Source organism: Sardina pilchardus, chromosome 5 (genome assembly GCF_963854185.1).
Source record: "Sardina pilchardus chromosome 5, fSarPil1.1, whole genome shotgun sequence".
Taxonomy (NCBI): Eukaryota; Metazoa; Chordata; class Actinopteri; order Clupeiformes; family Clupeidae; genus Sardina; species Sardina pilchardus.
This window is the reverse complement of record NC_084998.1, coordinates 8,334,917-8,358,037: the sequence shown is the minus strand read 5'-3', so window position 1 is coordinate 8,358,037 and position 23,121 is coordinate 8,334,917. Positions and strand designations below refer to the sequence as shown.

Here is a 23,121-nt window from a genome sequence, read left to right as displayed (position 1 = left end):
GTATGGCTCTATTGCCTCACCACCCTTTTCTTAGAAATATAAATGTTTTAGAATAGTTTGCATCTGTTTAACAATTAAATGAAAAAGAGGTGCAAACGCACACCAAAAAAATGAGGTGCAGGCAACTGTAATAAACGTAATATGGAGAGAGAGATGCCGCACACTCCGAGTTTAGACAGACTATTTATTAAAAGCGGTAACCACCCGTTTCTTAAAAATATATATGTTTTAGAATAGTTTGCATCTGTTTAACGATTAAATGAAGCCAGCTCAAGACTGTACGTTGGTGCCGTTAGCTTGACTCGTTTGTGTGTGTGTGTGTGTGTGTGTGTGTGTGTGTGTGTGTGTGTGTGTGTGTGTGTGTGTGTGTGTGTGTGTGTGTGTGTGTGTGTGTGTGTTGCCGGCAGTGAGTCAGGCACTAGACACCGGGGATAGCTTTGGCCAGGTCAGTAAACGGAGCGACTGTAGATCATCCCGCTACACACACACACACACACACACACACTGGAAAATGCCCTGGTGACATCATGTGGACATTGATTGGTTGTGCCGGGCAGGGAAACCCCTGCTCCTGGTTAGGTGGAGCCAGAAGTCAAACATTCTCTCTTTTTTTCCTTTTCTCTTTCATTTCCCTTTTTCTTTCCCATGTTGTTAATGGCCCGTTGAGACCTGAGTCTCTCAGTTTTTCTATTCCCTCTCTTCATCTCTCTCTCTTTCTTTCTCTTTCTCTCAGTTTTTTTTCCCCTTTTTCGCTCTCCACTATAAGTATGGAAAGACAAGCAGTCACATGAGATGACATCTTGATGTGTGCCGTGTCCAAATCTTTGGTCATAGTTTACTATAGAACATTAACGGAGCATGTTGGCCATTTGTCTGTAGTTACTCATTTGTTTAAAGCCTAATATAAGCAAGTTATTCACTGTAATCTTTATTTATATATCTATAAATATATTTTTTTGCCCCCTACCACCCCTCTCTCTCTCCCTCCCTCTCCCCCCTCTCTCCACCCCCCCCCCCCCTCTCTCTCTCTCCCTCTCTCCCCCCCTCTCTCTCTCTCCCCCCTCTCTCTCTCTCCCCCCCTCTCTCTCTCTCCCCCTCTCTCTCTCTCCCCCCCCTCTCTCTCTCCCCCTCTCTCTCCCCCCCTCTCTCTCTCTGCAGATGTTTGTTGTGGATAAGGTGGAGGGCTCCAGCTGTTCCCTCCACGAGTTCTCCATCAGTGGTTCCACATACGCTCCTGAAGGACAAGTGTGAGTAGTCGTACCCTTGTCCACGTCTCAAAACGGATCAACAAACAATGAACTGTCTCTATGTACACAGCTTGGCCTACATTTACCCAAACGTCATGCTGATCCATCGGCAAAAGCATACACCTAAAACAAACACCCAAAGCAAACATTTTGTAACATATCTGTGGCCGTACTTATCTTATGAATACTTAGTAATGATATTCCGTTCTCACACTTACTTATTATGCATTCATCCATCTTTTGGATTGAGAGCAGACCTTGACAGCTGTAGTGTATTGAGTCTCTATGACCGATGAGCAGTATCTTTGAGCAATAACAGTCGTAAACGTTAATGGTGTGTGTGGTCTAGGGTTCCGTAAGGGGATGTGAGGACTCGGGTGTAGGTACCACAGTGGAACCGCTCCACGTCCAGGGTTTTCCTTTGACAGTGGAAGTCCAGCCCCGCTATTCATCACCTAATTCCATTCCATGTCATTCACGAGCCGCCTTTTTAAAGAGTCCCTCCATGTCCAAAGCCACTAACCAACCGCCTAAGATTTACTGTGCCCCCCCTCAAACGCTTTCCAAAGCTCTTTTCAGAGGAGTTATTCATAACCATGCAAAAAAAAATAAAAATTCCGGAACATTCTTCGTTTGAGCTAAAATGGGTTCTTGTGAAGTAACACTGTATTGGTTTGCCGTTAGTGACCTCATACAGGGCAGTCAGCATTTGTCTTCCCGCCATAATGCACGATGACCTGCAACCTTCTGAGTGCAAGTCGTGTTTTGAGAAACCGGTTCCTCACCGCTAAAACTTCCAGGCACTCTTGCGGACCGCGCTCTGTTCTTGGTGTGAAATCGACGGCAGCCTGCGAGTTCTCTGTCATCACGTTGTAGCGCACTTCCTTTTTTAGTAACACTAAAACACTCTCTTCTTCCTCGCTAACGAGTCTGTTTAAAAATGACTCTCAGACGTGACGTGTAATGGCTGTCTTTTAAGCATTGTAGTGCGGGGCATAATATTGTCTCGTAAACATTTGTGTCTCCGTGTAAGCTGAGTGCTAATGACTCATTTAGAGTCTGGTAGAGAGTATCTTTGGACAGGATCTCTTGAAGGGTACAGTATACTGCAAACATATTGATGTCCGTAATGGCCCGGCGGTGATCTCCGTAAGAGTGCAGGGGATTGAATAACACGGCTTGGCTTAGCGGCCGGCTGTAAATGTATACATGAGGGACTAGCGAAGTGTGCATGCGGTGCAGTTGACACGCTTGAGTGTGTTTTGTGTGGATGGCTATGGTTTGTGGTTCATGTCTCCCTCTCTCTCTCTCTCTTTCTCTCTCTTTTTCTCTCTTCCTCTCTCTCTCTTTCTCTCTTTCTCTCTCTTTGGCTCTCCCTCTCTCCTGCTGTCTTTTTTCTTTCTGCTCTTACAGGCTGAAGGGGACTAAGGCAGTGCAGTGTGGGGACTATGATGGGCTGCTGGAGCTGGCTACAATCTGCTCCATGTGCAACGACTCCTCCCTGGACTACAACGAGGTACTGATTTGTGTGTGTGTGTGTGTGTGTGTGTGTGTTTTATCATCTTTATTTTTCCAATGCCCTCCCTCCATGCTTCTACTAGTCATTAACTAAACTGCCCACCCTGTCCACCATGTAACCACACACAGACACACACACACACGCCCTGCCCGTTGCTGCCTTCTCTGTGGCCCTGCAGAAGGCCCTGAAGAGCAGCTCACACATCTCAGTAGTGGCTAGTGATTCGACACCGTCATGCATGTCTTTCTGTGAAACCACACAACGAGCTGGCCAGATGCACAGCGTGTGCATCTGGCCAGAATAGTAAAATAGCCTACATGTGATGAGTAGCATGGAAAGACCTGAGGTGCATTCAGATTTGGCAAACAGTGGCGAACTTTCTTGAGCATGTTTTCTTTGAACAATTGAACAATTTGGTGCTTGGTGCGGTAATTGCATTGTTGCCTTCATCAAACTCACGTCCAGTTTCACTGTATGTTCACTGTATGTTCACTGTTTGCAAACGTTCGCCTATGTTTGCGAATTTGCAGGCACCTCTGGTGTGATCTCAAAAATATGCTCTCACTGTAGGGCAGCGAATGATACTGAGAGTATTTTTTAATTTTAGTAGGATATTTTAGTCATTTTTTAACACATGAGCATGTTTGATCGTTCATCTAAATCGCAGACTTGATAGTCATAGCAGGGCTCTCCCAAACAGTTTTACTCAAGTAGTATTGATTAGATGTGGATTGAGTGCACCTCACAACATACCAAGTGTTGAGCTAAATCAATGTAATGATACTGTTTTTGTTCAGTTTATCATGAGCTTTTTTATTTAGGCCAGTTCAGTTCTGAGTCTTGATACCTTTTCCATGGCATAATAAACCATCACCACACCTCACAGCATACCAAGTGTTGAGCTAAATCGATGTAATGATACTGTTTTTGTTCGGTTTATCATGAACTTTTTTATTTAGGCCAGTTCAGTTCTGATTCTTGATGCCTTTCCCATGGCATAATAAACCATCACCACCTTTTTTCAGAAAGATGTAGACAAATTTTGAAAGCCATTGCTTGAGATTGCATCAGCAACAGGCAACCTGGGACTCCCCTCTCCTGTCTGGTTTGGTGTGTTTGGATCAGCATGGTGATCGTCGCAACAGCCTGCTTGAGCTTTGATCATAAAACAGTGGAAATGCGCAAACTCCTTCCGCTCGGAATCGCGGCCACATTCTTAGACTTGCTGATGAGGAGACGAGGCAGTGCCGGGTTGATGCGAATGAGAGAGGACAGGAACAGGGAATTATGAATCATGATTGCAAGTTCAATATTGTTCCATGCGTCTGTATTTCAGCGGAATGTAATGCACTTTTTGACATAGACATCCGACTCCATAATAATGAATCCCCTAGTGCTTTGTTTTATGTCTCTGTATATCATTGAGGGTAATTAAAAGATTTGATATCTTATTAGTAAACACTGTTTAGCGCAGGCTGTCGGGTAAAGACTAAAAGGCTAAAATGTTGTCATTTCATTTGCATAGTTTAATTAATGTGATGCATGATACAGATAGAAATGAAGTGTCCTGACCTGCAAGATGAGATGATATTGCAACTTATTGCATTGGCAAGCGCTATCATATCTGGCCATAGTTTCAGTGTTGGTATTATCAGATTAGAGTGCAGCTATGTGATGAAAGTCTTCTTCCTTGAAGCAGCAGAATCTCGTTGCTTCAGCAGTCAGTGTCATTTGAGAAGTGCGTGGGTGGGTGTATGAGCGTGCAGGAGTTTGTGCGTTTTTTTTTCGTATGCATTTAGTCCTACATACTTATCCGCATACTGTATACTCACAGGATCTGTCCTAAATGCATGCCCACTGACTGGAGTGCCTCAGCACTCTCCTGCCTGCATTTCAACACGCATCAACTAAAACACGTGCTGCTCCTCTCGTCTTGGTACCTTTTTCTCACTTCCTTGTTATCACCATGGTATCACCATCACTACGCTCTGTGTGGTTGTCAGGGAAAAAAGCGAGCAGAATGCCGTTTGGAGTAGTTCTGTCGTCGCATGTGCACCAGGCGCGAGCCTTTCACGTTTCTCATCCCGCCGCATTAGTGCATGGCATTATGGGTTCTTAATATCATGGCACCAAAAAAAAGAGAAAAAAAAGCGCGCCCTCGTTGCAAGTGGTTCAAGTGCGGTTGCGTTCGAGACGATTACACACGATTCACTCTTGAGAAATGATTCACTGTATTTTGGGTGCCTCATCAAAGGGAACCTGTGGTTTTCCACTGGCTTTTAAAAGAGAGCCATAGTAAAAAAAAAAAAAAAGTCGAGAGTTGTGAACCATGTGGACTCGCCACGAGTCTCTCTCTCCCTCCCTCCCTTCCCGGCAGGCGGAGAAAAGGGGTTTTAAGCCCGACACGCTACAACCCCACTGGGTCACCCAGTGCTTCGTCCGCCCGCCAAAACACCGTAACTGTTTCCACTGGAAAGCCGTGGCTTTTTTGGACGCACCGTACTTGACTCTTGTTTTGGAGGTCGAGGGATGTTTTCGGGGCACGGCTTTTAACTCTGCCTTCTGAGGGGGAAAGTGGCTCCGCTTAAAAAATCTTCCGAGTGTGAGCCAGCGGTCATGGTGCCGGCTCTTCACACTCTCTGCCATGAGCAAGTCATTTGTGTTAAAAAAGGGAGTTCTTTTATGTCCTCATCAAAAGAACTGACACTACACAAAAGCCACTGTGCGTTTTTTAACTGGAGCTAATTGAACACGATGCAGTCACCATGTCCACATCATCGTTTATGTAACTCGAACTGCTGAGTGTTGTAGCTCCCGACATGAAGCCTCTGCCCACACACTGTTTGAAATGTTCCATGTAGATACTTGGCATATTATGCCACTTTCTAGCCTCTAACACTATTAGCCATAGAAGTGGTCAAAATATTGTTTTGCACAATGAAATGTTGCGCAATATGGAGGCGCTAATGCTACCGTGTGCCTGTACAAGCGTGTGCTTTCCATTCTTGCGCCAGTTGATTGCTGTTGTTGTTTTTTGTCCTTCCAGGCCAAAGGGGTGTACGAGAAGGTCGGCGAGGCCACGGAGACGGCCCTGACCACCCTGGTGGAGAAGATGAACGTCTTCAAAACCGACCTGTCCGGACTCAGCAAGGTGGAGCGAGCGGGAGCGTGCAACTCGGTAAGGCCATGCCGCCGTTTTGATGGACGGCCCGAGGGGAGGTGGGGGCGGAGGGGGGGGGGGGGGGGGGGGGGGGCGTCTGAGACTAGGCGGTTGTGCTGCGCTGCGTAGCGTAGCGTGGGGGGCTCAGCTGGAAGAGAGCGCGGAGCTGACACCGACGCTGGATCATTTGAGCGATGGTCGCCTGCGGAGGAGGAGGTGGGAAAGGGAGGCGCGTGTCTTTCTCCTTCCTCCTCGTATATCAAACCAGGACTTTATGGCTCCCGTAACGCATTAGTGCCAGCGAAGCGAGGCTGCGCGCAACTCCATAACTTTTAAGAGTCTTGGGTGCAAGCTGACGGTTTCCAAAATAAGAGCGAGATCTTAACGTACTGTCGGCCATGTTCTCTTTAGGCTTTCTCTTTATAGGGGCTCTTGGCTGTAAACAATGGTGGGAGAGAGAAGATAGAAGTCCAGGGTTCAGGAGTAAATGACCAGAAGTTCTGCGTTTTTCCACTGCTACCCACCCCCTACACACACACACACACACACACACACACACTTTCTCTCTTTCTCTCTCTCTTTTCTCTCTCTCTTTCTCTCTCTCTCTCTCCACAGAAGGACACTCAAATCCCCATCGCATTAATGACTAGAAAAAGCCCTTTAGCGTCACAAGTTCCCCGGGGCAAAGGATAATATTTAGATAAGCTGCGAGTTTATGAAGAGGTTAGCTAAACTTTCCGTCGGCCTTCCAGGCTTTCAGCGCCTTGGAAGGACAGGGCTGGGGTGGGGTGGAGGGGGGGGGGGGGCGGGGGTATTAGGATTTGCTTTTCATTTGAATACATTTGAGGATGAGTTCCGAATGCCATTAATGTGTGTGAGACGACTTCAAGCAGGCGTCCACGTTTTTTTAACGGCGAGAAACGGAAAGACGAGGCATTTAGCTGAAATAATAGCTTCGTGCACTCAGCGTCAGGCCATCCGTCAGGCACTTGCAACAGCAGTGCATGTCGTCTGTTCATGTCAAAAGCGTCTCGTCCCGGGGTTGGGGAGGTGGGGGCTGTTTACCAGACACCCCTGTCTGGTGTCTGGCCCCAAGTCCAATCGCTCTCTCTGTCAGGCTCTCCCTGGATGCAGGTGTCACCTAGTGGCCTGTCACGGAACTGGCAGACCTGTTGGTACATCTCATTCAGGCGGCTTTAGGAGATGTTTATGAATGAAAGCCTTTGCTTAGCCATGCCTCGGTGGAAACAGTAGATTGCAATTGAACATTTATAATTATTACTTGATTCAAAATACACCATTCTTCGACTCGATCAGATAATGGTGTGTTAATAGATCTACGACAAATCTACAAAAAATAAAATGGTTAACTTAAGAAGGCTACTGTGGTGTTGCGTGTACGTGTACACCCGATAGCTCCCTGTTTTCGGAGGGCTGCCTGGCTGCCTGGTGCCGCGTTGCTGCTGCCGACTGCCAAGCGGAGCCTGGGGTTCGGCAGTCGGGAGAGGCGCCAACCTGATGAAACATTAAAGCCGGCGAGGCTTTAGAAGCCTTCTGCACAGCAGCGCGGCGCGGAGACTGTTCCGCTCAGCCAGCCAAAGAGCCCTCACCAGACACCTGGACCTGACAGGTGGCCTGGAATATGCCTGACTGAAATGATCTCCCGTGAGCAGCTGAGACTGACAGTTTTCGCCCCCATAGCTCGCCCACCAGGCATCTTTTCTTACACGCTGCCACTGAGGCATAACTTTGTGTGTGTGTGTGTGTGTGTGTGTGTGTGTGTGTGTGTGTGTGTGTGTGTGTGTGTGTGTGTGTGTGTGTGTGTGTGTGTGTGTGTGTGTGTGTGTGTGTGTGTGTGTGTGTGTGTGTGTGTGTGTGTGTGTGTGTGTGTGTGTGTGTGTGTGTGTGTGTGTGTGTGTGTGTGTGTGTGTGTGTGTGTGTGTGTGTGTGTGTGTGTGTGTGTGTGTGTGTGTGTGTGTGTGTGTGTGTGTGTGTGTGTGTGTGTGTGTGTGTGTGTGTGTGTGAGAGTGTATCTGTGTCTCTCTGTAGTTCACTGTCTCTGTCTCTCCTCTCTGCAGGTGATCAGGCAGCTGATGAAAAAGGAGTTCACTCTGGAGTTCTCCCGCGACCGCAAGTCCATGTCGGTGTACTGCAACCCCACCAAGGCTGGCTCTCAGAGCAAGATGTTTGTCAAGGTGCGTTATTAGAAGTGACGTGAGGGGCGGAACACTTGCCATCACTCGTCAATATCTACTGTAATATTTCCAAACATGTTCATTCAAGTACAACTCTCATCCCACCCATTACAGTCCATATAGTACTCAGAGCTGTACTGAAAACAAATTCCACCAGCCAGTGTGATCATTAAATTAAATCAATTAAATGAATTTAATCCTACCTGTCCTTTTTTGGATGCCTTTCTGTGGTATACCGTTAAGCACAATACTTGACTCTTCTGAAGACATGATTGTGGATGATCTGACCTGGTGTGTGTGCTGTGTGCTGTGTGGTGTGTGCCAGGGGGCGCCAGAGGGCGTGGTTGAGCGGTGCCAGTATCTGCGCGTGGGCACGACCAAGGTGCCCCTGACGCAGCAGCTGAAGGAGCAGCTGATGGAGACCATCCGGGACTGGGGCTCGGGCCGCGACACCCTGCGCTGCCTGGCCCTGGCCACCCGCGACACGCCGCCCCGCAAGGACGACATGGACCTGGAGAACGCCACCAATTTCGCCCAGTATGAGGTGAGGAGGGAGGGGGGCATTTTTTATTTATTTATTTGTTTGTTTATGTATTTATTGGGGGGGGAGGGGGGGCTTTTGGACCTGCCATAGCTAGGCTAGCAAAGAATAATATTTAGGAATATGGAACTTATTGAAACTTTTCGACCAGCCATTTCTGAGTCTGGAATAAGGGTTTGAGGTGATTTTGTGTGTTGGTGCCGCATGTTGGTTTGTGAATCAGGCAAAAGAGGTGTTGTACACAACTGAATGTGTGATAGAATACTGAATACGAAGATAGAATACTGAACGTTTCTCATAAGTAAATGTTCACTGTCAATACCATATATATATATTTAAATATAGATGGTCACTAGCCTACTATCTTATATAATGTTTGAATGTGTGTGTTTTCATCAGTCGGACCTGACGTTTGTGGGCTGCGTCGGAATGCTGGACCCTCCCAGGAAGGAGGTCATCGGCTCCATCAAGCTGTGCAGCGAGGCCGGCATCCGCGTCATCATGATCACCGGCGACAACAAGGGCACGGCGGTGGCCATCTGCCGGCGCATCGGCATCTTCGGCGAGGACGAGGACGTGAGCGGCAAGGCCTACACCGGCCGCGAGTTCGACGACCTGCCGGCCGAGGCCCAGCGGGATGCGGTCAAGCGTGCCCGCTGCTTCGCCCGCGTCGAGCCGGCGCACAAGTCCAAGATCGTCGGCTTCTTGCAGTCCTTTGACGAGATCACAGCCATGGTGAGCAGACGGACACCACACACACACACACACACACACACACACGTTTTCACTTTGCCTTGTCTTTCGACGTCATGCCTGTAATTATCAGTTGACAATAAATGTTGTTTTCATTGGCCCAGAAGGACTATCCAAATAGGTCTCTAACTTGTTTAGATCAAAATGCTTTTCAAAAATGTGACTCGGTTTCATACGTGATCCAACTACCAAATATATTCTGTATTAAGTAAATTGGCCGTGCAAGTCAAGGTCATTACTTTCTTTGATGGTTCATTTACTTGACACTAACAACTTTTGGACCTCCTTGCCCTCTAGCACAGTAGGCCATTTGAAATTGCTTCAGTCTGACTCATCAATTGCGAAACGGCACCGACAAATCAAAATGCGCCGAACGCCGATCCCGATCGTTGCATCATTACACTCTTGGCTTGCGTTGACGATGAGTAGTAAGACTCTCCTCTTGAGCCGCGGAGAGCACGGCCTGAAGCGTCTTATTATGTAGACGCGCATTCACGCTGTGACGGTCATGCATATTCATTGGACATGGCGCGCTGCGTGAGTAGTGAACACCTACAGTCTGAGGGGAGTCTGTGCTCCATACTGCACTGTCCACGCCTGGCCAGCTCTCCGTCCCTCTGGTCTGCCAGAATCCAGACAAGACCCCCCCCCCCTTCCCCCTTGCATGTATCAGACTGTGTCATCTCTCGTCCCACATGGCTGCCACAATCCCCCCCCTCCCCCCCCCCCCCCCCCACACACACACACACCATCGCCCCCTCTCTTGCTTTTACCATCAGATGGAAACCGCAGCCTCGAATAGACGTCTGCCTTTGTGTCAGACAGACACTTCACTCAAAGACTCAAAGTGAAGCCCCTGCTCTCTGTTTCCCCTCCGCTGCCATTCCTCTGTGATGTTGTTTACAGGCCCTTTGTGTGTGTGTCATCATGTCTCCTTTGTGTGTTTGCTTGACCCCCGTACCCAATGCACTGGTAATCCCAAATGAGGTTTTGGAAGTCGTGTCTGACCAGAATGGAAACTGTTCCCTTCAAAGCAATTGCCCATTGCTGGGGAAATGTTTTTTGTTGTGACTGGCTCCTTGTGCAACAAGAGGGATTCATCTCCGAATGAAGATGGAAGACAGACGCGCGCATATAAACATCCAGAAGCTGGTCGTTCATCTTCTATATGGGCTGTCTTCATGATCAAACACTTGGGTGTTAAATATGGCCATGAATACAGCTCTGCACAGCCAGTGCTTCAGTAAATAGCGGCGTGCAATTTGTGACACATACTGTACACAATTAAATTCTTACTCTGCGCACTCCACTCATTCATTTTGGGGGTTGGCAAGAAAGCCAATACGGACAGGGCATAGTGAGCATAAAAGACTTAAATGCTAAATAAATGCTCTGTGTAATAAATGTAATAGCTCATTTAAAAAAGGAGATCAGTATAAAAAAAATATATATCAGTTATGTGTACGTGCGTAGGCGCAGAACACTGGTTCTAGGTTCAAAGTTTAAGATGTCTAAAGTCCAGAGAGCGAGAGACTGCGGTTGCTGATGATGTTACTGTATACCCCCCATCCCAGACTGGCGATGGTGTGAACGACGCCCCGGCTCTGAAGAAGGCCGAGATCGGCATCGCCATGGGCTCCGGCACGGCCGTGGCCAAGTCGGCCTCCGAGATGGTGCTCTCCGACGACAACTTCTCCACCATCGTGGCGGCCGTGGAGGAGGGCCGGGCCATCTACAACAACATGAAGCAGTTCATCCGCTACCTCATCTCCTCCAACGTGGGAGAGGTCGTCTGGTGAGCACACACACACACACACACACACACACACACACACAGAGCCATCTACAACAACATGAAGCAGTTCATCCGCTACCTCATCTCCTCCAACGTGGGAGAGGTCGTCTGGTGAGAGAGGCTCTCCTGTTCCCATTATGGGGCTTCAGAGGAGTACGCAGCGCTTGTGAAGGTTGAACTTGCTCTCCGTCTGTGTTTTTGCAGATTGTTCTGATGTGTGAGGCTTTTAAAGCTGCCGTTTGCGAACTTTGTGAGAAAAAATATGGAGGAAAGGTCACATTTAATTGGAAGCACAGACGGAGCTTCTTGTGAGACCAATTTCATGCTCTGTTCGAAAACCTGAGAGTTGCACTGAAATGTTTTCCTCGCTGTGTTTTCAAAACAAATTAATTCACATCATGAGCCAATCAAAGCCAGGGTGTCAGTCGGTCGACTATGATTGGGGCCAGAAGTTGTTTTTATACGCCGACTGATGCAAAGATGATGAAACTATTTGTGTGTGTGTGTGTGTGTGTGTCTCTCTCTCTCTCTCTCTCTCTCTCTCTCTCTCTCTCTCTCTCTCTGTGTGTGTGTGCGTACCCTCCAACCACAGCATCTTCCTGACTGCCATCCTGGGCCTACCTGAGGCCCTGATCCCAGTGCAGCTGCTGTGGGTGAACCTGGTGACGGACGGCCTGCCCGCCACCGCCCTGGGCTTCAACCCCCCGGACCTGGACATCATGGACAAGCCCCCCCGCAACCCCAAGGAGCCCCTCATCTCTGGGTGGCTCTTCTTCAGATACCTGGCCATCGGAGGTGGGGCCCCTACACACACACTCACACTTACACTCATACTCACACACACAACCACACACACTCACACACACACACACACATAGGTCTTTGGTATTATTTGCCCTCAACGGTGCCTTCCAGGCAGCACTGCCTTCAATGCACTACTCCCCTCAGTTTAGGGGTAGGATGAGGGTTGAGGGGGTAAGGGTTAGGAATAGGTTAAAGGTAGTGCCTTTTAGGCTGTGCTGCCTGGAAGGTGCCGTTGGGGGCAAAAAACACCATTGAGCACACACATACGCTCAACATACACACACACAGTCTATCCTCAATATGCTATTATAATATACATTCTTTTGATACTGCTAAGGCTGGTGTGTAAAGCTATAATGGCTTGTCAGGAGAATGTACTGTAGCTAAGGCAGGTTGAAGATGGAGTGAAGGGAGCGCTGTTGGTTTCCTCATCCTTGTGTCTCTGGTTCTGGTTCTGGTTCTGATCTCGGCGTGTAGGTTACGTTGGACTGGGAACCGTGGGAGCGGCTACCTGGTGGTACCTGTTTGACGAGGGCGGCCCTCAGGTGTCCTTCTACCAGCTGGTGAGTGGTGCACACCTCCACCTGAGAGAGAGGTCACACTGTGTACAGTACATTTATTGTCCCTTAAATTACTAATCATGTCTGTTATATGGACAAGTAGCAAATGTGACTAATACTCAAATGCCACTTAATGCCACTGTGCTTCCTGGTGCTTTGATAAAGTGATTGAATGATTGAATGATTGAGTGATTGATTGATTGATTGATTGATTGATTGATTGATCAATTGATTGATCGATTGAATGTTTGATTCCTATGGAAGGGCATACAATTAGAAATGAACATCATAATCATAATCACAAATTGCAACATGAAACAATACCTTATTTGTCACTATAGATAGGCAGATAGACAGATAGATAGATAGATAGATAGATATATAGATAGATAGATAGATAGATACTTTATTCATCCTGAGGGACATTTTAGAAATTCACTCTAAAAGAATGGTGATTGTGAAATGACACAAGTAATGACGGCAGTAAAACCGGCCAGCCCTGTCTCCCCGCACGTGAGCGTGTAGCCGTGAGCGCTCAGTGGAATTTCACAAGCCAGTGGGATTAGCCCAAAAAGGAAGCAGGCAGCTGTGTTCCCACATCAGGCTCAGAGCAGCCCGGCCGCAGCCTGAGCTCCGTCCTGCCGACCGCTCGCAAAGGTCAAGGCACTTCCTGTCCACTGAACTCTGACCGCTGAGCATTCGTCTTGTCTTTGAACGGCCACACACGGACACGCACACAGTCACACGGACACACATGCAGTCACATGGACACACACACTCTCACTCTCACTCACATACAATCTCTCTCTCTCTCTCACACACACCAACACACTTACTCTCATGCTCACTCTCACTTTCACTCACACACACACACACACACACACACACACACACACACACACACACACACACACACACACACACACACACACACACACACTTACTCTCACTCTCACACTCACACTCACTCTAACTTTCACACACACACACACACACACACACACACACACACACACACACACACACACAGACACACACGTGTCAGCAGTGTGGGGTGAGGGAACTTATTGTTGACTTCATTTACATCTCTTCCTTGGCCAAGAGACTTTGTGATTGCAGTTCAAACAAAATTGTTTATGCAAGAACCGGAGCGACAGTCTTTGTGTTGTCTGTCCTCTTTGTTCGTTTGTGCGCGAGCGCTCGTGTGTGTACACAGGGCAACAACTATAATCCAGACACAAATATTTGGGCTAATATTGGATGTTCTTTTTTTGTGCATCCTTCCCATTGCAGAGCATTACAAAAATGTGATCATTCTAGTTAAAAAAAAAAAACGAAAGCCCTGCACCTACAATGCTTATTTGTTAATGCCTCCCCTAACCCCCCCCCCCCTCCTCCTCCTCCTCCTCTTCCTCTTCGTCATCCTCCTCTTCATCATCCTCCTCCACCCTGTCTGCAGAGGCACTTCATGCAGTGCACTGAGGACAACCCCATGTTCCAGGGCATCGACTGCGAGGTGTTTGAGTCACGCTACCCCACCACCATGGCCCTCTCCGTGCTGGTCACCATAGAGATGTTCAATGCGCTCAACAGGTGGGCTGAGTCTGCGTCCTTAAATGGCTCTTTTGCAGGGTAGCAGCCAATGAATAGAGACAGAGAGAGAGAAAGAGAGAGAGAGAGAGAGGCCATTTTACACTGAAGAAATCTCACCAGTTTGTTGTAACAGTCAGGGATGGGTGTTGTGAGTTACAATGCATCACATTGTTTTGTTCTATCATACATATCATCTCCTTACTGTAGGTTATTGTCACTATTCTGTTAAGTTCTGTTTAGACTATCACTAATATTGGTATTGGGCTATATGACTTGACTTTAGATTAACATTAATACACATTAACATTTACATTCACGTGACACTGTAAGGGAGGACAAAGTAAGGATGAGGCCATTTGCTTAGAACTATAAACATACAGTAAGCAAAAAGCATCACCTCAGTGGGTAGTTACCTCATGAGATGTCCAGAATGTAGAATGCATTTTCTGTGTCTAGGTGAGTGACTGGTTAGTCTGCCTGGGAGTTTGTCTGGCTGTTGTTTTTCCTAATGTTCCCTCTTCCTCCACCTCCAGCCTGTCTGAGAACCAGTCCCTGCTCAGGATGCCCCCATGGGTCAACTTCTGGCTGCTGGGAGCCATCATCCTCTCCCTGTCCCTGCACTTCCTCATCCTCTACATGGAGCCTCTGCCAGTGAGTAGTGCCCCCCCCCCCCCCCCCACCCCCAACGCCCACCACCTCACCTGCCCTTACCCACCCCTAGCAGCCCCGTTGACCTCTCCGACAGTCCGACTCGACCCGTCCTGCACTAGTTTGTTTGTGTGTCCTGTTTCTTAGTGTACCTGTTGTCCTTCCTTCCTGCCCGTACCGCATTAGTGAGACTCGTGTCGTGTGTCCACTGTCTCTAGGCTGCTCCCAGAGCCCGTCTCCGGTGCCGTCTGTTCATTTCAAGATCAAGCCCTGCCTGCCTCTGTTGTGGTTGTTATCTCTCTCTCTCCCTCTCTCGCGCTCCCTCTCCCTCTTTCTTGCTTTCTTTCTCTCACACACTCTCTCTCTCGCTCTATCTCTCGCACTCCCTCTCCCTCTTTCTTGCTTTCTTTCTCTCACACACACTCTCTCTCTCTCTCTCCCGCTCTCCCTCTCTCTCACACACTCTCTCTCTCTCTTGCACTCTCTCTCTCTCTCTTCCTCTCTCTCTTCCTCTCTCTCTCCCTCTCTCTCTCTGTGGGTGTCTGTGGCTGGTCATCGAGGTGTCCAGTACAGTAGTGCGGTTAAGACCCCAGCTGCTGTACTTCCTCTGTAGAGTGGGTAGAACACCGCAGAAGCCATAAGTGGCTTCAGTCCATTAACCATTTACCTGGAGTGTGGAGCGAGGAGAGCAGGGTGTGCAGGGCTTAACAAACAACACCCTCTAACCACCTTTTTTCTCCCTCCGCTCCGTCTCTCTCTATCTCTCTCTGTGTCTCCCTGTCTCTCTCTCTCTCTCTCTCTCTCTCTCTCTCTGTCCTCAGCTCATTTTCCAGGTGACCCCTCTACACTGGTCCCAGTGGATCGTGGTGCTGAAGATCTCCATTCCCGTCATCCTGCTGGATGAGGCCCTGAAGTACCTCTCCCGTCACCATTTAGAGGGTACGTGTGTCCCAGATCACCGTCTCACCAGAACAGCCTTAGCCAGACACAGCTATTTGCTCAATGCATTGGATGTAGACATATAGTATGTTCATATAATATAATATAATATAAATATACATATACATATACATACATATGGGTTGTTGCTGAATATTCCCACGGGTGTTCGGCCGTAGCCAAGGCCGGAGGCAGAGTGGCGCAGGCAACAACTCCGTGGGAATATCCAGCAACAACCCACGATCACTAGTGCTGTATTGCTTTTATGCAACAATTCTACCACTTTTTTTTGCGCTAATTTCCCATTATAATGTAAAAGTTTAAATCGCTAAAACTGTCTTGGTTGTAGAACTACTTCCTTCCGCCACATATTTATTTTACGTTCAGGACAAACTGCCGTTAGTTCTAAATGGATGGTTGCTATAGAGCCCAATTGTTGTTTACATATACATATACATATACATATACATATACATATACATATACATATACATATACATATACATATACATATACATATACATATACATATACATACATATAATGAAAGAATCAGGTGTAAGCATTGTTGGAGTCTGAAAATGACTTTGAGATGACCTGCTCTTGACCTGTTGCAGCATGCAGGTTTGTTTGTGATCTACATGGTATGGCATCAGAGGAATTCATGATGAGATTAAGAATTAAGAATGTTGTTTTGTTCTAACTCTTGAAGATTGTCTCTCGATCCCTTCTCTCTCTCTCTGTTTCCTGTACAGCCTAACTCTCTCCTCTCGACCTGTTCTCCAAAGGTATTCCCCCTTTTCTTTCCCATTTCTCTTTCCCTTCCCTTCCCTCTATCTTTCCTTCTATCCCTCTCTCTGTCCTTTCGTGCTCTCGTTCTCTCTCTCTCTCGTCGTCCTCGAGGTGACCTGACTGACGTGGCTCTCTCTCTGTCTCTCTGTCTCTTGCAGGTAATGAGGAGGATAGGTACATGAAGAGTCGGCAGCTGAAATTCTGAGTCAATCCCCCTCCCATAACCCCCCCCCACACACACACACACACATACTCTTCCCCCTCAGCGCACCCTCCCCTCCCCAACGCATCCCTATTACTGCATGTCCAACCACCACTAGAGATGAGCAGGTGTGTGTGTGTGTGTTTGTGTGTATGTGAGCGCGAGAGAGTGAAACTTTGTGTGTGTGTGTGTAAGCAAGCAAGCAGGCAGGCGCATGGCCCCTTGTATTTTGGACAGAAACGGTGTGACAAAAAAACATGGTGTTTAGGATTTCTTTGAAGCTTTTTAGCTCTTAAGCTTTGGGTCACTTGCTGTATATAGTAGTGCAATAACTGGACCATGGATGTGTGTGTTTTGTTGGGGGGTGGGGATGGGGGTGGGGGGGGTCATAGTGAAGGGCCTTGAGGTCAGCACGCAGTGAGGAGGGAGGGGGCAGGGGATTGCTTGGGGGTGGGAGGAGGTGCGGATGGCGTGGACGGACGTGGACTGATGGTGAACGCTCACATGGCCACCACCGTGGAAAAGACCCGGAGACGTTCCTTTGCTCTGCCTCTATGCCGCCTCACTTCCTGTTCCGTCTGTCCAGAGTAGATGGAGTGTCCCCACGACAATCTCTGAGGAACACCACTGTGCTCCACACTGCTAGACAGTGTCATCATGACAGCTTTGTGCGTGTGTATGTGTGTGTACTTTTGTTGTGTGTGTGTGTGTGTTTGCAGCACCACTACTTCTATGGCAAAGCATGTCATTATTATCTTCAAAAACAACCCACCCCTACCCTCCCATTTCTCTCTCTTTCTCTTTCTCTCTCTTTTCTCTCCTTCATTCTTTCTCCCTCTGGCACTCTCTTTCTTCCTCTTGCCTCTCTTTTGCCTTTATCTCTGTGGGGTTCTTTCCTTGTTTGCTGTAAACTGTGCTGACACCAGGCAGCGTGCTTTGAATGTGCCGAGGCAGTTCCGTCTAGCACGATACTTGCTAACCCCCCCCCCCCCCCCCTCAACCCCCAATGAGGAAGCAGCACTTTGCTGACTGGTCGTGCCCGGCATACGGTAAACAACTGTCCCCAAAGTGTGAAAGGCTCATTTACACCTCTTTCTGCAGACCAGAGGAAACTCATAAAGTTCTCCAATGTAAAAATGGTATAAGCCTTCTGATATAGTCTGATGGATTCCTCCAACAGATGCGCTAAACTGATTAGAAAACATTAAAAAAAATGGCAACAGCAAGATGTCTCTGCGAGTCTATCGAGCTTTCAGCTGTGCTAGACTCCTGCTGGCCTTTGTTTTCCCCCCATTACGATGAGGTATGGCAGAACAACGCCAGTTAAGCGGTTTAACACTTCATTTCCGTTAGTGAAAAATGAGAAGTCAGTCCAGTCAGCTATAACTGACCCCTGGTCTGATGGCATGGAATGGAATCTTCTTATTCTAGTGTATATGCACAGCACAACACTATTCAGGAGCTGCTAGTGTCATTGGATGTCGACTAAAAGGAGCAGTGAAGACAGAGGATGAATGAGGAAGGCGTTAGGTCAGGGCAGCTACATTTCAACACTTTGCTCGGTGGCAAGACTAAGTTGACCCTGCTCTTGCTCTGCTCAGTACACCAGTACGTCATCAGCGTATAACCCCCTCCCAGCCACTCACCCAGGAGCAGCGCTCTTTTCCTCTCTTCTGCACACCCTAAACTAAACCCAATTCAGAGAAGCATGAATGTAACAATATTTGGCCTTGCTATTTGTTTTTTGTTTGTTTTGTTTTGTTTTGTTTTGTTTTGTTTTTGCCGCCATGACATTCTAACCACATTCTGTTATGCCCTGTCACCATACTCAGGCCAAAGTCATGTTTACTATATAACCCCCCCCCTCCCCCAACCCTACTCCTGTATGTCCTTACTGTGTTGTACTGATAGACAAGTTCCTTTAATGTTTATTGTTTTTGATTTGGGATTTTTGGGGGGGTCATTTCAGATTGCCACTTGCCTTTTGCTCTCTTCATTTTGGTGAATGTCATTTTGGGCTCTCAGCGGAGGAGCATAATGTTACGTATGTCACTTTGCTTTTTCCTTGCCTCCGGGGTATGGAGGGGCTTGCCACCACCAGTGCTTTGCGATACAGATGAACGTGGGTATTTAGGTTTTTTTTTGTTTTGTTTTAAGTAATAATAATTAATAATAATAATGTATTTGACTGAAAGAACCCAGGCGGTTTCGGTTGTTTGTTTTGCTGTTAATATATGGGTATATAAATGTGTGCCCTTGCACTTTGAGGTCTAGTCCAGTATGTTAGAGAAACACCAATATGCCATGCGGACACGCCACAATGTCACCATGCTAGGCTAAGTGTTGACACCTAAGAAGAAGTGTTGACATCTAAACTAAAGTCAGCACACTCTGTTGGAGCCATTGGAGTGGACTCTATGGCGGCCGTCTTGGCTCGATCACAGGGTCCCTACCAAACCGTAGTTGAGTCAGGCCACTGAAACAACCAGTCACTGTGCATATACGTGTACATGTGGGTGTGTATGTATGTTCTCCACGTAATGTCTGGGTGGCTAACGGTGTTTATTTCTTGATTTTGAGCTGACCAGCATTCACAACACATTGGTATCCTGTGAGATGTTTCTCTTCACAACTTCACATTCTTTACCAGTGCACACGCATATCACACATGCATATCAGGTGCTCAGCTGGTAACTGTGTTGAAGAGGGGGAATAGCCATCGATTCTTTACATCTCACAGGGAGCTAGTTAGCTACACAAAAAACAATTGTATTGATATATTCATGTAAATATGTTTAATATATCATGTACACCTACCACCCATATTTGGTAACTGTTCAAACATTGTCTGAGCATGGTGAACTGTGGGTTACTTCCTGTGTCATGGCAGTCTAGCATACTGGTGTTAGGAATAGTCCGAAGTGTGGGATTTTACAGCCTTGTTAATTATTGAACTACTGAATTCTTGAACTCTGTACAGAAAAATAAGATTGCATGGAAACTTGTTACTGTAATTAATAACCTATACAGTATATGATATTTAATTTTTTTTAAAGAGATCTTGCTTAAATGAGACCTATTTACCAACGGCGAAAGAACTGAGTAAAACTGTTTTATTTTTCTTCAAGCACATGACAAACATCTAAGGGTTTTTTGTAGAATAGAGAGATTGTTGTTCATTGTTTCTGTTTGTTTTTATGGTTGCTGGGGGATATGTCTTTTATTTCTACACGGGGGAAAAGAAAATAATGTGTAAAATAAACATAAGGATCATACAAAAAAATAACAATAACACAATTAATTATAATATTTCAGTGACAAGTAAATTGGTTTTAGAGTGGACTTTCCAAACGAAATATGTCTGGTTTACACAGAGTGCTATCCAGTTCTGCATACTGGGTAATGAAGTTTATTAAAAATGTGTGTGTATATTGAAGGGCTTGGTGTGGTTTTGGGCTCTAGGAACCATGTGATGCTTGACTGAGATGCCTAATTTTGAGGATTGCCTAGCTGTATATACTTACTGTGGCCTCTACTGCAGTTAACAACCTGACTATTGCACCAGGAAGTGATCAATATGTTGATATGCAGGAGTTCCTTGGCTGTTCCCTGGCTTTGTCTTGTAGAACATAAGCGGGTTGTCTCAGGCAGTGTCTGGAGCCTCAAACTCTCAACTGAGAAATTACCGATTCTCTGTTTTGCCTTGTTAATATTAATTGTGGACACATAATTTTATATATATGAAAGACATGAAATAAAGATTATTTATCTTGTTATTTATGTGGATTTTGTCTTTTTGTCTCATTTATGACTTGACGTAATGATCTATTACAAGTGTTTTGCATAACTTCACTTTATTTAGTGTCTATAAGTCTTTTATCCAGCAGATGGCGATGTTTCACCATTTTTGCTTCCATATCTTTTGGCAGCCACAACGTTTTCATGTTAGGCTCCTGACTAAAACAAACCCTTCTGGCAAAACCTGCTTAAACACAACTACTTTCTCCTGAGTTAAATGTCGAATTACGCCAAATATAGGCAGTCAATTTATGGAAGGAGCCATTTATCTTTTAACTAAAATGCCAAAACTGTTGTCGAAAGCATATCTACTAGTTTATATAATTAGTGCCTTATATTTATGGATATGCTGTAAGTCTTGAATCTTTAATTGGCGGACGTATGTAGAACAGTCAGCCTCTCTGAGAATACTTGTGGTTGAAAGCCCATCTGCAAGTGCTTCCTCTGTGTATTTGGTGTAGCCTATTATGGTCAAGTAGCACACATACTGTAAGGCATAGCCTACATGCGGAGGAGGACCTTTTACTGGTTAGAAATGACCCTACTTGCACAGGCAAACTCAGTTTCTTCCTCTTCCACCCACTGCCTTTCTCACATGCACAACAGCATGTGGTATATTTTACATAACTGAGGATTGCATGCCCACTTTGCAACAATATTTCTTCCTTATCTGTGTGGTTCCTCTTATAATGTGTTTGTCTGAATTAGCCTACATACTGTTAATAGGGCAACATCTTTTATTTAAACAATTAGACCAGAGAATGGCTACATGAAATATACTGTAGGCCTACTGGCATTTCCTTGGCATTCATTGAGTTGACACTGTTCAGGAGATGCATGTCCCAACTGTTTGTTTAATCATCCGAGCTTCTCTCAGTATTTCTTGAGGAGAAAGTGTGAGGTCGGTGTGAGGTAAGCAGTGGATGATTGTCTGCCCTTCCAAGAAGATTTTTTATTGTAGGCCTACTAATGGGGGCTCAATGGGAGCCCATTTGCCTTGAGGCTGTGGGGAGAGAATGACTCAACTGGCTGTAAAAACTGTTGATAATCTACAACAACCAAGGCTAATATCAACTTCCCTTTTCCTCATAGGCTTATAGCCTCATTCAGCTGAAAATAAGCCAATAGTGTGGGCCTATCTAAAGACCAAGGGGCTTTTCAAGCACTAGATTTGTTTTTGTTTGTTTGTTTGTTTTGGGGGTGGATTAAAACAACACCTACATGTTAAATGTAGGCCTAGCCTACTGTATATCATATGACATTTCAGATAAGGACAAATATATTTTTACATAGCTTTATTATGTAAACTCTTAATGATCTATTAAAATGTACAAATGTATCCATCGCCTATGCCAATTGTGCCTGGTGATTAGCCTACATATGGGATATTTTTTTCTCGAACTCTCTTGGAGAAAGGCTCATGCGACCCTGATATCACCATAAGTCAGACAGCGAGAGACACTCTTGCCATTGGTCTCCACGTTGTTCATTATCCAACGGGTCTTAGGACCCAGCGAAAATCCATTGGGGAAATGTTTGACGATTCATGAAAGTTGTCTGTACAGTATAATACGACTATGACAGTATTTCATCACACTGAGGGACTTGTTCCCAAACGATCGCGTGTTGCTTCTTATCAACATCCCGAGTCACAAATAGCTAACCCTTCGGAAAGTGAAAGCGGGTGAAAGCTCCTGCAGCTAGGCGCTCCTATCGGTCGGCATTTAGCAAGCCTCTGTTCACACAGTGCGGAAGGGAGTACGGGAAAGATGGGACAAATGTCAGCATTCAGTTGGAATGTAGGGGGCTTGGCATGTGAGTGAGATGCCAGAGTAGTTTACATTCATAACGTTTGTTTATTACAGACATTTAGGTGTGATAGCCTACCTTTGAGATTCGAGACTCTGGTAGGACATATGCTTCTTACAAACAATAGCTACTGACAGCGAAGACAGTAGTAGAAAACAGAATTTACCGACAGAGCGAGCTGTCAGCTGTGCCTCCCCTCTTCTACACAGTGGTCCAGGACGGTCTGACACGGTAAGTGAAACTTTCCCCAATTTTTAAAATATTTTCCTTCACTAACCGCCTGTCAAGTTTATGTGGTTGGTAGGCTACCATATGTCTATCCACAGCTGATGTGTAGCCGCAACAAAGGGGCACGGTTGAATTGGCCACTCCAATGTACAGCAGTCAGCAGGTAGCACGTCGCGGCTTATTGTGTTGCGCCCATGGAGTAGCCTACTGTAGGTCGATTACAGTGGAAACAGTAGGCTACTACGCTCTTCTGAGGAAACACACAGACAGATAAGCAAATATAATGTTGGTAAACCAATATATTAGTGCTCTGTCTGTTTAACTGTAACATGACAATAGAGGACTGTTTTGTCATGCTTGCAATACGTGCTGTGTCACTGTTCCCATTTGCATCTGCAGACTGGGGTATTTGGCAAGGTTCCAAATGTGTATTTGAAAAGGCAGGCAATCGATTGCCCAATCTGTCAGCCAAACTATTGTGAAAACACAGGCACAAAATATTGTAGGCTAGGCCTACTCTGTACAGCAGTATTAACTG

The 23,121-nt window shown here is 46.4% G+C and overlaps 2 protein-coding genes across 3 annotated transcripts in view; both read left to right on the top strand.

Annotated features, from left to right (window-relative positions):
* Positions 1-17,106, top strand: part of atp2a3 (ATPase sarcoplasmic/endoplasmic reticulum Ca2+ transporting 3) — a 51,023-nt gene extending 33,917 nt beyond the window's left edge. The window contains exons 9-22 of one of the 2 annotated variants that reach the window (XM_062536257.1): positions 1,159-1,247; positions 2,661-2,763; positions 5,813-5,944; positions 8,005-8,121; positions 8,447-8,665; positions 9,062-9,397; positions 10,990-11,210; positions 11,803-12,005; positions 12,492-12,577; positions 14,034-14,167; positions 14,701-14,818; positions 15,637-15,754; positions 16,510-16,542; positions 16,705-17,106. In XM_062536257.1, the coding sequence (XP_062392241.1) occupies positions 1,159-1,247; positions 2,661-2,763; positions 5,813-5,944; positions 8,005-8,121; positions 8,447-8,665; positions 9,062-9,397; positions 10,990-11,210; positions 11,803-12,005; positions 12,492-12,577; positions 14,034-14,167; positions 14,701-14,818; positions 15,637-15,754; positions 16,510-16,514 (1,881 nt within the window). In that variant the 3' untranslated portion in view covers positions 16,515-16,542; positions 16,705-17,106. The remainder of the gene's footprint in view (positions 1-1,158; positions 1,248-2,660; positions 2,764-5,812; positions 5,945-8,004; positions 8,122-8,446; positions 8,666-9,061; positions 9,398-10,989; positions 11,211-11,802; positions 12,006-12,491; positions 12,578-14,033; positions 14,168-14,700; positions 14,819-15,636; positions 15,755-16,509; positions 16,543-16,704) is intronic. The other variant, XM_062536256.1, reaches the window with a different exon arrangement.
* A 5,018-nt stretch (positions 17,107-22,124) lies between these two features.
* The window catches only part of LOC134080040 (calcium/calmodulin-dependent protein kinase kinase 1-like), a 57,509-nt gene continuing 56,512 nt past the window's right edge, over positions 22,125-23,121 (top strand). Inside the window, exon 1 of the mRNA XM_062536250.1 lies at positions 22,125-22,586. The gene's annotated coding sequence lies outside the window, so the exon portion shown is untranslated. The remainder of the gene's footprint in view (positions 22,587-23,121) is intronic.